Source organism: Erpetoichthys calabaricus, chromosome 18, assembly GCF_900747795.2.
Source record: "Erpetoichthys calabaricus chromosome 18, fErpCal1.3, whole genome shotgun sequence".
In the NCBI taxonomy this organism is placed as follows: Eukaryota; Metazoa; Chordata; class Cladistia; order Polypteriformes; family Polypteridae; genus Erpetoichthys; species Erpetoichthys calabaricus.
Genome location: NC_041411.2, coordinates 3,528,530 through 3,541,081, shown reverse-complemented (window position 1 = coordinate 3,541,081; position 12,552 = coordinate 3,528,530). Strand labels below are relative to the sequence as shown.

At 42.4% G+C, this 12,552-nt stretch overlaps 2 protein-coding genes across 9 annotated transcripts in view; one reads left to right on the top strand and one right to left on the bottom strand.

Moving 5' to 3' along the window:
• mtmr3 (myotubularin related protein 3) overlaps nucleotides 1–2,527 on the top strand; it is a 53,102-nt gene extending 50,575 nt beyond the window's left edge. For all 7 annotated transcript variants that reach the window (XM_051921549.1, XM_051921548.1, XM_028824405.2 and 4 more), the window contains one exon: nucleotides 1,635–2,527. In XM_051921549.1, the coding sequence (XP_051777509.1) occupies nucleotides 1,635–1,806 (172 nt within the window). In that variant the 3' untranslated portion in view covers nucleotides 1,807–2,527. The remainder of the gene's footprint in view (nucleotides 1–1,634) is intronic.
• Nucleotides 2,528–9,641: 7,114 nt separating this feature from the next.
• Nucleotides 9,642–12,552, bottom strand: part of LOC114669158 (acyl-CoA dehydrogenase family member 11-like) — a 42,781-nt gene continuing 39,870 nt past the window's right edge. For both annotated transcript variants that reach the window (XM_028825299.2, XM_051921039.1), the window contains exons 14-15: nucleotides 11,654–11,720; nucleotides 9,642–10,260 (exon numbers count right to left, since the gene is read on the bottom strand). In XM_028825299.2, the coding sequence (XP_028681132.1) occupies nucleotides 10,140–10,260; nucleotides 11,654–11,720 (188 nt within the window). In that variant the 3' untranslated portion in view covers nucleotides 9,642–10,139. The remainder of the gene's footprint in view (nucleotides 10,261–11,653; nucleotides 11,721–12,552) is intronic.

The following is a 12,552-nucleotide window of genomic DNA, read 5'->3' as shown; positions in this document are numbered from 1 at the left end:
TAGAGTGTGTTTACTGTTGATTGTAAGACCAACAAATCAAAGTAGCAATGACTGTTTTGCTGATTACTGGAATGTGGTGATCAAGTATGAGCTAAATCCATGGATTAAGATTTTAATTTATGACTTAAGGTCATAAAGGTTCTCATAAAGGTTGTTTTGGTAGTGTTGGTGGGAACATTTGTCAAGGAAAAAGTGTGAAGTTCATCGATATTGAGGACCCTGGAGTTGAAACGCAGCTTTTCGAGACAGCGTAGGTCATTAAGTTAAATATTAGTGTAGTTAGGATGTGCCGTGGCTGTCGTCTTCGAGAGTTGTTGCTGTGTGTTTTTCTTAGTCTGTTTGTTTCCACCATGACTGTGTATGTGAGTTTTAAATATTTATGTTAAATATGTATAAATATGTTCGAGGCATGTGGTTTTAGTGAATGAAATTAAAGTCTTTCACTATATATCATTTAAGGTACTCCTTATTTTAGTAGGTAATTGAAAGTTTGGAAAAAAGGTTGGTGGGTGAAGTGGACATTGACCAATTAAAAAGAAAAAATAACCAAATTGCACTTAAGATAGACACAGAAAAAATATTACAGCCATTCCACTTCTTCTACATCTACTGTATGTTTGTCTATATGGATAATTTTTTTTTCCTAAGGCAACTTGGGTCACGAATGTTGAGCGTTTATCTGGATGCTTCACTGACTTATTGTTGATAAAACCAGGTTAGCATGGCGGGTGGACATTGAATCAGATGCCTTAGTCGAATGTCTTTAATGCTGGAGGAATGCTGTATGGAGACAACTATATATACAGCATGGCAACATTTTATTCAAAACTCTCTTGACTTTGAGAACTTTCTAAACTTTATGTAATCACATGTTGTTCTTGTACTGATCATGTACTGAAAAGTATAATTAATATATATATACTGCAAAGATGATGCACAAAGCTTCTGTTCAATAATAATGGCGATAATTTAAATTATAATTGTAATTTGATAAACATTTCTGGTACAAATTACAAAGCATTGCTTTGTTATGGTCTACTTACATGCCTGTACGCAATGCTCCCGTCCGTTAATACACAATTGCTTTGTTCAGTAATATTTTATTGACATTACCTCTAATAGATGAATGTCTCAATTCCTAATTCTTATTACCTGAATTGTAGGTTTACTCTAAAATTTAAAAATTGGTTTTGAATCTTTGCAGTTTACAATGAATGTTTCCACCATCACAGTGGTGCAGTGGTAGTACTACTGCCGTGCAACAAGGAGACTGGCTTTAGAACCGTGGGTGTGCCCTGCATGGAGTGTGCGTGTTCTCCCTGTGTCTGTATGGGCTTCCTCTGATTACCTTCCACAGTCCAAAGACATGCACTTTAAGTGAATTGGCACTGGTGGGTGCATGTGTGTGTCTTCTGTTTGCAATAGACTAGCGCCTTGTCCAGGTGGTGTTTCTGCCTTGCACCTGATGATTGCTGGAATAGACTTGAGCTGCTTTGCAACCTTATCCAGGATAACCTAGTTAGGAATAAAGATGGATCGAAGGATGGCATCCCTGTACAGGCGTTGTTCTGAACATATTTAGCAGAAAATGAGTAATGCCTAAATGTTGTCCTTTTTTTCATTTGTTTTCCCAGGAACTGTGGAAATGTGTTTTGCGCCAGTTGCTGCGATCAGAAGATACCTGTTCCTAGCCAGCAGTTATTTGAGCCCACCCGGGTGTGTAAGACTTGTTATAACCACCTGCAGCCCAGTGGGACTGCTTTGGAGATGGACATGGAAAAGCCGATTGCTGCCAGCTCCAACTAGTGAGTGCAGCCCACCTGTTTGGTATGGAGGACAGGGTGAGGACATGGCTCTCCTTAAACACGCACATGTGCTATGGAATGGACAGGCAAGGAAAGGATTTAAAGAAAAAGTTGAAGCACTTTGAAAATATTGCTGCACAGGAGTGTGAGAACATCACAAAGTAACGCTGGAGGTTCTGCTGCAGAAAGGATCCTTAGTGGGCTGAGTTTTGAAAAGCTTTGATAAATGGCATTTAGCTCACAGTAATGGTGAAGCAGCCTAGTAAAATTGGGAGGCCAAAGGTGGTGTTTTCTTCTTTTTTTTTTTTTTTTTTTCTCTTTCTCAACCATTGTTATATGCTGCTTTTATTCTGAACTTTTTGAGGCACCTTCACAACACAAAAGAAAAAATTCTTTTCTTGTGAGCTTCTCAAAGTAAAAGGGCACCTTAAAAGTCTCTGCATTTGCGAGGCTTTGACCAGATGAGAAAGAAATTGACACAGCCTATGTTGGAGGTTTTTGTATGCTTTTGAAGATGGGAGTATGTTTTTTTTTTTTTGTAACTCTATGGTGTTTCGGTTAGTTCTGTTGGTGAAGGCAGCATTGCTTTAGTGAGTAAATAGTGAGCATCAGGCTGCAATTTCCAAAGTGTCCAGAAATCAAATGCAAACATGGGCCTTGATCTGCTTCCAGTAGGGTTGCTCAGGGATGTAAATTATATAAATAAAATGAATTCCCAACAAGTGAGGCTCCTGTCTAAATTGCAAAAAATCCAAAATGGTCTGATCAGCATTGCGGCCTCCTAAGGTACGTGCTTTGGTCTTATTGCTGCTGCTACCTTTGCTTTACAGACACTTGAGGGTTAGCTTCTCTTATTGCTAATGTTTTTTTTTTTTTGTTTTTTTTTTAATTTGTACACTTTCAAATGCATGTTTAAATTTTTCACAAGATTCATAAAGAATAAAAATGTACAGGATTAACCCTAAAAATAAATACTAGATGTAATGCTACAAACTGATGTTTAGATGGGAAGATGTATACAGAAAACAAAATGTTTTTGTCTTATTTACAAGCAGTGTCCTTGTACTTCAGGATCCTAGAGAGTCCTGGCATCATTGGATGCAGACTGGCAACCATCTTGGATAATGTCCACTCACTCAGGAAGGTGACTTTTAGAAATGGGTGGCGGGATGAAGACATAATTAAAAAGAAAAATCAGCTTCTGAAAGTTTACAATTAGAATTTAAAGCTTTCAGAAATGTGTTTGGCTTCTTATCACTATTTAATTTGTGCTTTTGTTTGGTATTTATTTTCCTGCATGGTTAAGACTATTTAGCATATGTTCTCCATCATGACACTATCCACAGGAGTCAAAAATGACAGGCCATTATGGACAGCCAGCCAGACTTGACATGACCAGTACTGCTCAGTTTCTTTGTACTCAGAGTGGCATTGTTTGCAGTCACCCTTGTTGGAGTGGAGGTCCGCTGTCAGAGTATTTCTGAGAAAGGAATTGGTGGGGTGAGGGCTCTCCTGTCACAAAGGCCAATAACTATGTGATACCCTTTGGTGAATGGGGCACTTCAGCATGGACTTTGTGTGTTACAAAGCCAGTGAATTAATTCCACCCCCACCCCCCCAAGAAGGTAAGTTACCACGCATAGTTTGTAGTGATGTGGACTTTTATTTTCCATAGGTACTTATTTAACAATAATTTTTCAAAGATGCGTGTTTTTGGCTTGTGAGAGACCTGGGTTCACTTTGTGAAGCTGCGTGAAGTTTGCATGTTCTCCTCGTGTCTGTGTGGGTTTCCTCCCACAGTAAAAGACAAGCAGGTTAGGTGCATTGGCGATCCTAAATTGTCCCTAGTGTGTGCTTGGCATGTGGGTGGGTGTGTGCCCTGAGGTGGGCTGGCATCCTGCCCGGGTTTTGTTACTACCTTGTGCCCTGTGTTGGCTGGGATTGGCTCCAGCAGACCCCCCATGACCCTGTGTTAGGATATAGCGGGTTGGATAATGGATGGATGTTCATAATGTATAATATGTAACACGAGTTGTGTCAGATTATTTTCATGTTTTTATATTGTTTTCTGATGTTCAGTGTTGGTCTCCATAGGTGCCTTTTCAGTCAGAAAATATCTGTGTTCTCCATGAAAAGAGGATTTGAAATGTTTTTTTCAGCTATCACTATGAACCACATGGGGTAAGTTGCATACAAAAAAGGTGGAGTATGCCTTTAAGGATGTCCTATTTGCAACACTGCAGTTTAGTGGGATATGAGCTGTTTGTTGTAAAACAATATGAAATATACAGCTCCTCTCACTGACCTGTGCTTTTTTTTCTTGGTTATTGAGCAGCATTGTTTAGCCAGAATGGGGGGTTTGGGGGGCATGGCTTACACCTGCTGGATGGGCTGAAGACCTGACAGGAGGAGGACAGTCAGGCTAATCCTATATACGGGCACTTGACATGGAGATGTGTAGAAGTACAGCCTGTCTTGTTCTGTCCAGTGGTGAGGAGTTGGGGATTCTAGATCTAGATTTAGAGACAGGTCAGTGGTGTGAAAAGAAGGTGATCAAGCTGAGAGAAGGCAAAGCCCTTGTGCCATCTTATTTTTTTGGCTTAGATTTTCACATTGTGAATGGTGATCGGACACAAGTGCTGCCCGTTGATTTTCTAACGGAATGCTTTTTCTTTGACTGTTGTACCGATTCCTCGAGTCAAGGGTGGCTTCCTCAGACCAGAGAAAAAGCAGCGGAACTCTGGCGACAGCTTTGTTTTTATGGGAAAATTGTTTCAAAGTCCTTGCTGCGTGTAAAATTGTACTGTTCACTTCCATATCTTTATGCAAAGGCTCTACGATTATTTTTACAACACAGACAATCATATTGTGCCATCCAACGGGGGCAAAAAAGTACACAAGCTGTTCGGATTGAGGTCTCTGGAGCGCGCAACAGGGACACTGCGCTCTTGATGGACGGCTGCACTGGACCCGGTACCGTGTGCCTGTGTTGTACTTTATTCATCCAGACTCTGGCCAGATTACTTCGAATGTTTCACTTGCTCATTATAAGTGCATGTATAGTAACACACAAGTTTAAGCATTGTAACAGTGCATTTCTTACTCATTGCGGTTACGTCACAAGACCTTAACATACATAACACTTAACAAAGCAGCAGAGTGTATATTCATCTGTGAAGTGTGACATAGCAAAACGCCACGTTGAGTGAACATAGGGGGGCTTAATTGAGAACAATTTCTCGATGTTTAGTATACAAACTGTGAATCCTTCATAAGTAATTACTTCACAAGTAATAACTACCATCCTGTCAGAAAGTCACATTACACAGAGAAGAAGAATAACTGATCTACTGATGTGTTACAGGTGTTAGGAAGCCTTTGTTAAGGTCTTGGTACATAAGAGTAAATGAGTAAAACATGCATTTTTGCAGTGTTACCGCAATATCTTTAGTTCAAAAATCCAACTTAAATTAATTGGTACGTTGTTGGTCTGCTGGTAAAAATCAACACACTATCCCGTTGTCGTTGGCTGTCTCTTAACCCACCCCATCGTTGATTTGGAGCTGAGTGACTCCAACAGATGCCAGTAGAGTCCAATGGCAGAGGTCCGCCTGATCCCACTATATTTAAGATTAGGGTTATCTGGACCATTGCAATAATCTCACTTTGCTCCGTCTAATTTGAACTGCAAGGTCGGTTGTGTTCAGAGGGGGTGTAACGGTAAAGAAGTGCAGATTACATTAAAATAGGCTACAAAAACAGGAAAAAACAAATAACGTAATACAGCCAACTGTTTTTAAAAAAATATATAAAACGAAGGACAACAGGGATTTCTTTTTTCACTCCACTCCTATTTAAAAGCATGCATTTGGGACAACAGAAAGATGTCAAAGATACTATAACATAAAGCGCAATTTAGTACTACTGTACTGCATTAAAAATAACGAGTGGCATTATCCTGTTTTTTTGGAATTCTAAAGTTACTTGTCCCATCACCTTCAAGGAAAAGAGCACAATTGGGAATCCACAAGTGACGTAATGTAATGCCTTTGGGAAGTTGACCGTTTGGGAGAAACAGCTAAAGTCCCGTCTAGACATCACAAAGAGCGTGGAATTTTTAACACCAGTACAGCGGAGTCGCCACAAGGCGGCAGCACTAGACTCTGAAGACTTTGACAGAATTCGCAAAACATTAGTCGGCTGAGTGAGAAACTGGAACGGTAACATGCGAAGATCACCCGAGGTACCAATGTTTATCGGCTGACCGTCTGCTGATTCCCACACCGAGACCATCCACATGTTAAAGCAGCTGCTTCTTTTTTTTTCTGCCCGGCAGCATGTTGGCAGAGGGGTGACCCCGGTACACAAGTCCCCCATGGGCGCCATTTATGTAACTTGCATTACGTACTCCGGACCTCCCGGCTACGCATGAACTTTGACCGACTGCTTCTGACTGTAATTAATTAAAATTAAAAACGAAATTATCAGCACGCCTAAGCTAACGGGAGCTTCCTGCAAGGCGCCCGAAATGGACGGGTTTGAAAGGAAGGAGGACTTTTGAAAGGTTACACGTAGTTTTACTAATGCTAATGCGCAGGCTCAATCGGCAATCTTCGTTGGTAATAAATTTGGGAAAAAAAAGTGACTGCGGTATTTTAGTTTTTAAAGCGTACAAGCGAGAAGCCGAGTAAAACAGCACCCCGCCTTTAGCGTTAACCGGGCAATCGGTGCAGGCAGTGTGTCCACGCTGATTGGGCGAGAGGTGTAGAACAGGGCGGTGACTCGGAAGCAGCTCGTTAAGACGAGTGTGAAGTTAATCGAAGATACGGAGACGGGCCTCGTCTTAATGTTTGTTCGGTGTTTTTACTCTCATCTGAATAATAAGAATAATAAAACTTAGAGTGCGTTTCACTTAAAAAGAAAAATTGCAATTCTTAATAATCTCTTTAAGATCACATGACATTGGAACCCGCAGCTTAAATTTGTGCAATTCCCAGTTCATCCCTCACCGCAGCTCGAATGAAAACAACCTTTCCGGGTTTGTGCAACGGGCGTCCACAGTTTCGCTTTTAAAATGTACCTATGGATGCTGTGCTGCGCAGACGTCTGCCAGTTGCTGCAGGTGCACGAGCGCTTCCACAGGCTGAAATCAACACTAATAATAATAATAAAAACATCACGCCCTGATGGCAAGACAAAGGGACCCAAGTCGCAATTAATGACCACCTTCTTGTAATGCACGTCCTGCTCGTCGCCTCAGTTTTACCCACTGCTGAGATGACAATAAAGTTCACTTTGACTTTGTAGACCTGCCAGTCCGTTAGGCTGATGCTGCATTGGTTGCCTTTCACTGTCACTCATCCGTCATGGCCACACCCACGTCCTCCCTGGCAGCCACACGACCTGATCCGCGTGGTTTTCTCCTAGGTCCGCTTTTCGCGACTCCGTTCAGATGTAGTTGATGAGAATTTCACTTCTGAACCGTTCAAACTTCTTCGCTAATTTTTGACTCTATTTAGTATAAATGGAAGACAATGGTCAAAACCATGGTTACCTAACGAGCCTGCAGCAACTAGAAATGTGACATCCTGGGGTCAAATCGAGAAGATCAAAATGCAGCAAATCCTAAGCACTTACACAGGCGGCGAACGCGAGTTTATAGTTGGTGATTCTCTCTATCTGTGGCCATTTTCTTATCTTAGGTCGAGCCCTGTGGCTGCACCTCAACTCATAAGACAAAGTTAGACACCGTCCAGCAATCCAGTTGCCGTTCAGCAAGTTATTAATAAGATGATGGGCCGTGTCACAAAGCACCCCTCACCTTAGCGTGGCCGTCCAACAAATCTCAGTCCGATAAAGCACCCCCGACATGAAGCCAAAACCAGGAGGACCACCACTGCATCTTCAGGGACTGCGTGCCTCTCTCAAGAACGTGTGCCAGCACCTTACTGAATGCGTGTCTCGTTGTAAACGAGGGTCCCGCGCACTGCCAGTCAGGTGGGACGAGTAACATTTGACGTGTTTTACACAACAGCGCGTAGGCGGCCAGCATGTTCGGGTCATCCTGACGAGTCTTTCCAAAAGAACCACACGGCGCTCCTCGTGCCACCTTCAGCGAACGTGGGGGCAGCCCACCAGACAACACACTTCACTGGACGGGCCAGGCTGAAGGACTCAACAGCTCGTCACAAGTCCTCGTGTTGACTCCTCAGACTCGCGCCTTCCCATTTTAAATGTTTACGGGTGGCAGAGACGGTGGACAGAATTCGGCGCGGATTTATGGTTTTATTGGACAAAAAGGTGACGTGTAACAGTCAAGAGTACCGCACAGCTAAAAATCACTCGTTAAATGGCCGTCTCGGTGCGACGGCGTGCTGAATTTGCGCTCGAACAGAGTTTTCCGAATTCAATTTTTCAGTTAATTTTGTTTTGGTTCTGCGTTATGGCACGATATTAATTAATTAATCGCCGTATTTTTATTTTACCATAACGTTTTTTGGTGTATTGTCATTTTGTGGAAGGCCGGGATGCTTGGTAACGGGCACTGGCGGTCATGTCACGTGATGACACCGAAGTAACGGCCCTTCAGCTGGCGCTCCTCGGGTTCATTCACCGTCCCAGTTGTGTCTGCTTTCGAATTCTTTTAGCTACGACTTTCCACAGGTTTCCTGACTTCGATTTTGGTTCACGTTGTTGGGTTTAGACGTTGTTTAGGTTTTCCTGGCACTCATTAATTTGATTTCCGATTTTTTTCTTGGTGGTCTGCACTGTTCCTTCCCTCGGGAGCACAGATGCTGCCGCACGTTCACTCCCCCTTGTACAGGGTGCTGCCCCTTCAGACCTTCGTGTTAATGTTTACAGTGCCCTGCTTATTGGAGTGTATTTTGTAATGCATGTAGTAATAAAATGGATTGCATTGGTCATTCCAACAGATGGCACATCAGAAACAGTATTTTGTAATACAATGCATTACAAATATTTGTGATGTGCCATTTGTTGGAATGACCAATGCAATGTATATGTGTCTGTCATATGCCATCTAGTATGGTATTCGTAAAAATAGTTTCTGATGCGCCATCTATTGGAATGATAAATTCAATGTTTTATTACTACAAATGTTTGTGATGGGGCTTCTGTTGGAAAGACTCATGCAGTGCACATGTCTCTGTCATATGCCATTTGGTATGGGATTTGTAAAAGTAGTATTTGTGATGCGCCATCTGTTGGAATGACAAATGCATTTTATTAATAATAATTTGGATGCACCATCTGTTGGAATAACAAATGCAATGCATATATGTCTGTTATATGCTATTTGGTATGGGATTTGTAAAGGTAGTGTTAATGTTTGTGATGCATCATCTGTTGGAATGACAAATGCATTTTATTAATAATAATTTGGATGCACTATCTGTTGGAATAACAAATGCAATGCATATGTGTCTGTCATATGCCCTTTGGCATGGAATTTGTAAAGGTAGTGTTAATGTTTGTGATGCGTCATCTGTTGGAATGACAAATGCATTTTATTAATAATAATTTGGATGCACCATCTGTTGGAATAAAAAATGCAATGCATATGTGTCTGTCGTGCCATTTGGTATGGGATTTGTAAAGGTAGTGCTAATGTTTGTGATGTGCCATCTGTTGGAATGAAAAATGTATTAAAATTTTGATGCACCATCTGTTGGAATGACAAACTCAATTCCTAGGTGTCTGTTTGTCATTTAGTGTGGTAATTCGTAAAAGCAGGGCTAATGTTTGTGCTGCAGCATCTGTTGGCATAACAGAGATATAAAAATTAAACAAACACACAGATATTTAGATGCTTGTCCTTTTATTAATGTTGATTTTCTAAAAATTCAGAGCACAAATTGTGCGGCTTCTAGTAAATAAATGTGCTCTGTACATATTCTGTTTTTGCTACCACTGTCCAGATATAACTGCGGTGGGTTGGCACCCTGCCCGGGATTGGTTCCTGCCTTGTGTCCTGTGTTGGCTGGGATTGGCTCCAGCAGACCCCCGTGACCCTGTGTTCGGATTCAGCGGGTTGGAAAATGGATGGATGGCTGGATGTCCAGATATAAGAACAGTTTGTACATAAGGTACTTTAAAAATTCACATTATTAGAAAGATCTGGAAGATAACGGGCCATCTGGCCCAACCAAGCTAACCAGTCCTATCCCTTTTTTACACTAATAATGGAGCTAATAAAGCAATTTATTTTGTAAAGGGAGGCACAAATCAAGTCAAACAGCCCAGTTTCCTTTTCATATTTCATTAACTTGGTAGACCCCCAGATGAGAGGAGGCGAGAGCAGCACTGAATTGTTAGTCATCCATGGGTTTGGGCGCTGCTGTCGTAAACCAAGGTAGTGTCTCGGGTGAAGGCCTCTTTGTCGTAGCAGCGTGTCTTCTCATTGCTCGAAACGGGACACAACTCCTGCTCGCACCATCTGTGAAGAAGAGCAAGCAGGGAAGCAATTAGTGGCTGTGGATTAGGAGCCGAGGCACACAATGAGCAAATCCGTTGTCGGCTACAGGCTGGCGCATCCCATCCTTTACAATGGCATAGTAAGAAGATGCTGCAGCAAGCTTGATGTACATGTCTCCTGAGGCTGCCACCATTTTTATATAAATCAATATCATGATATGGTTTAGCATAACCAGACCTTCAAGAGGCTAATTGGAGGTCAGCAAGCTTCTTGTTTAAAACATGTTTGGACCACCTAAAGGTGATGGCACTTTATAGGACTGCCAGTTGGAGGGTACGACAGACTCGCCGACAGCCCCTGCTGATCTTGTTGGAATGACACATGCAATGCATAGGTCTCTGTTATATGGCATTTGTTATGGGATTTGTTAGAGCAGGGTTAATGTTTGTACTGCGCCATCTGTTGGAATGACAACAGATGGATTCTGCTGGATTTCATAAAAGCAAAGTTAATGTTTGTGCTGCACAACAAGTTGGAATGACAAATTCAATGCAGATGTCTCTGTTATATACTGTTTGGTATGAGATTCATAAAAGCGGAGTTAATATTTGTGATGTGCCATTTGTTGGAATGACAATTGCAATGCAAATTTCTGTGTTATATACCATTCGGTATGGAATTCCTAAAAGCAGTGTTAATTTTGGCTCCATCTGTTGGATTGACAAATGCAAAGCATTTAGTGGTACAAATATTTGTGATGCACCATCTGTTGAAATGACCGATGCAATGCACATGTCTGTGTTATATGCCATTTGGTATGATATTCATAAAAGTAGAGCTAATATTTGTGATGTGCCATCTGTTGGAATGACAAATGCAATGCACATGTCTGTGTTACATACCATTTGGTATGGGATTCGTAAAAAGCAGTGTTAATTTTGGCACCATTTGTTGGACTAACAAATGCAAAACATTTTATTAGTGAAAATGTTTATGATGTGCCATCTGTTGGAATGACAACTGCAGTGCACATGTCTGTTATATGCCATTTGGTATGGGATTCATGAAAGCAGTGTTAATTTTGGCGCCATCTGTTGGACTAACAAATGCAAAACATTTTATTAGTGCAAATGTTTATGATGTGCCATCTGTTGGAATGACAACTGCAAAGCATTTTATTATTAAAAATGTTGGACTGACCACAGCAATTTACACGGCTGAAACTCACTGTGCATGTCAAATGTAGCGACTGCGTGATGATTTTCCAGCACAATCCCATTTGCCCCATTATGGTGCTGCCTGATGGAGCCATGGCTGGACGAAGGGCTGGCAGTTCTATGTGTTGTCTTTCCCATTTTGTTTTTCACCACCCCACACTTGCGATGTGCTACTGGATTTTGGAAATTTCTCTTACCTTTGAGCAGCATAGACGTCGGATGAAGAGGAGCCCTCCCAGGCGGCATGGCTTGAGAGCAGAGTGCCTGCGTAAAAACAACAGGAGACGTTTAGCCAGAAGAACTGCAGAGGTGCCACACATCATCTACCTGCCTAAAGTTGCCCCAACAGCAAATGGGGGGAAAAAATGTCAGGAAACCTGATTTGTTAAAAGTTAGTTGTGTATGAAAAAAGGAAGAGCATAGGGAGTGAGAACCTGTGTCTTGGCAACTCGTTAAAGAACTTGTGCAGCGAGGCTGACCTGACGGCTTTAGACAAAGTGCAGCACACCTTATGATGGCCGAGGGGCCCGTTGGAGCTCTGGTAGTGGCTAGACATGGAAATCTTACTCTCATACAATGCAAGAAACAGTAAATTGGGATTAACGGGCGCGGGTGTTTTGCACCTCACAAACAAAAGAGAAGCTCGTCTGTCTAATGTCTTCAGTTCTATGTACCAGAACAGAATGGGGACACCAATCATAAAGAGCCGAGATTGTGGCTTGTCACGCGTGTGCGTCAGAGGTCTCCCTCACAGGACTTCTCAAGGTACATAATAACCCACCGGAACGACATGGGGGGGCACACTGCCACTAACGCCATCTTCAGTACCAAGGAGCCGCCCAGTGAGGGCACTTAGCCCCGCCCCTTCCTGTCCCACCACCACACATCCAGGGTGTCCCAGCAGGAGGCGTCACTTGTGGCCCGAGCGAGCCGCAGGGCGCAATTCTGTCAAAGTGAGATTAAGGGGGATATGCGCCAAGAGGCATCCACGGACGAATAAAAGGGACGACCGGCTTGGTGTCCCACAAGTTCTCAGTTGTTGAATCTGTCATCACTGCACCCGGGCACAAGCAGAGCCCGCCGTTACCTGTTAACC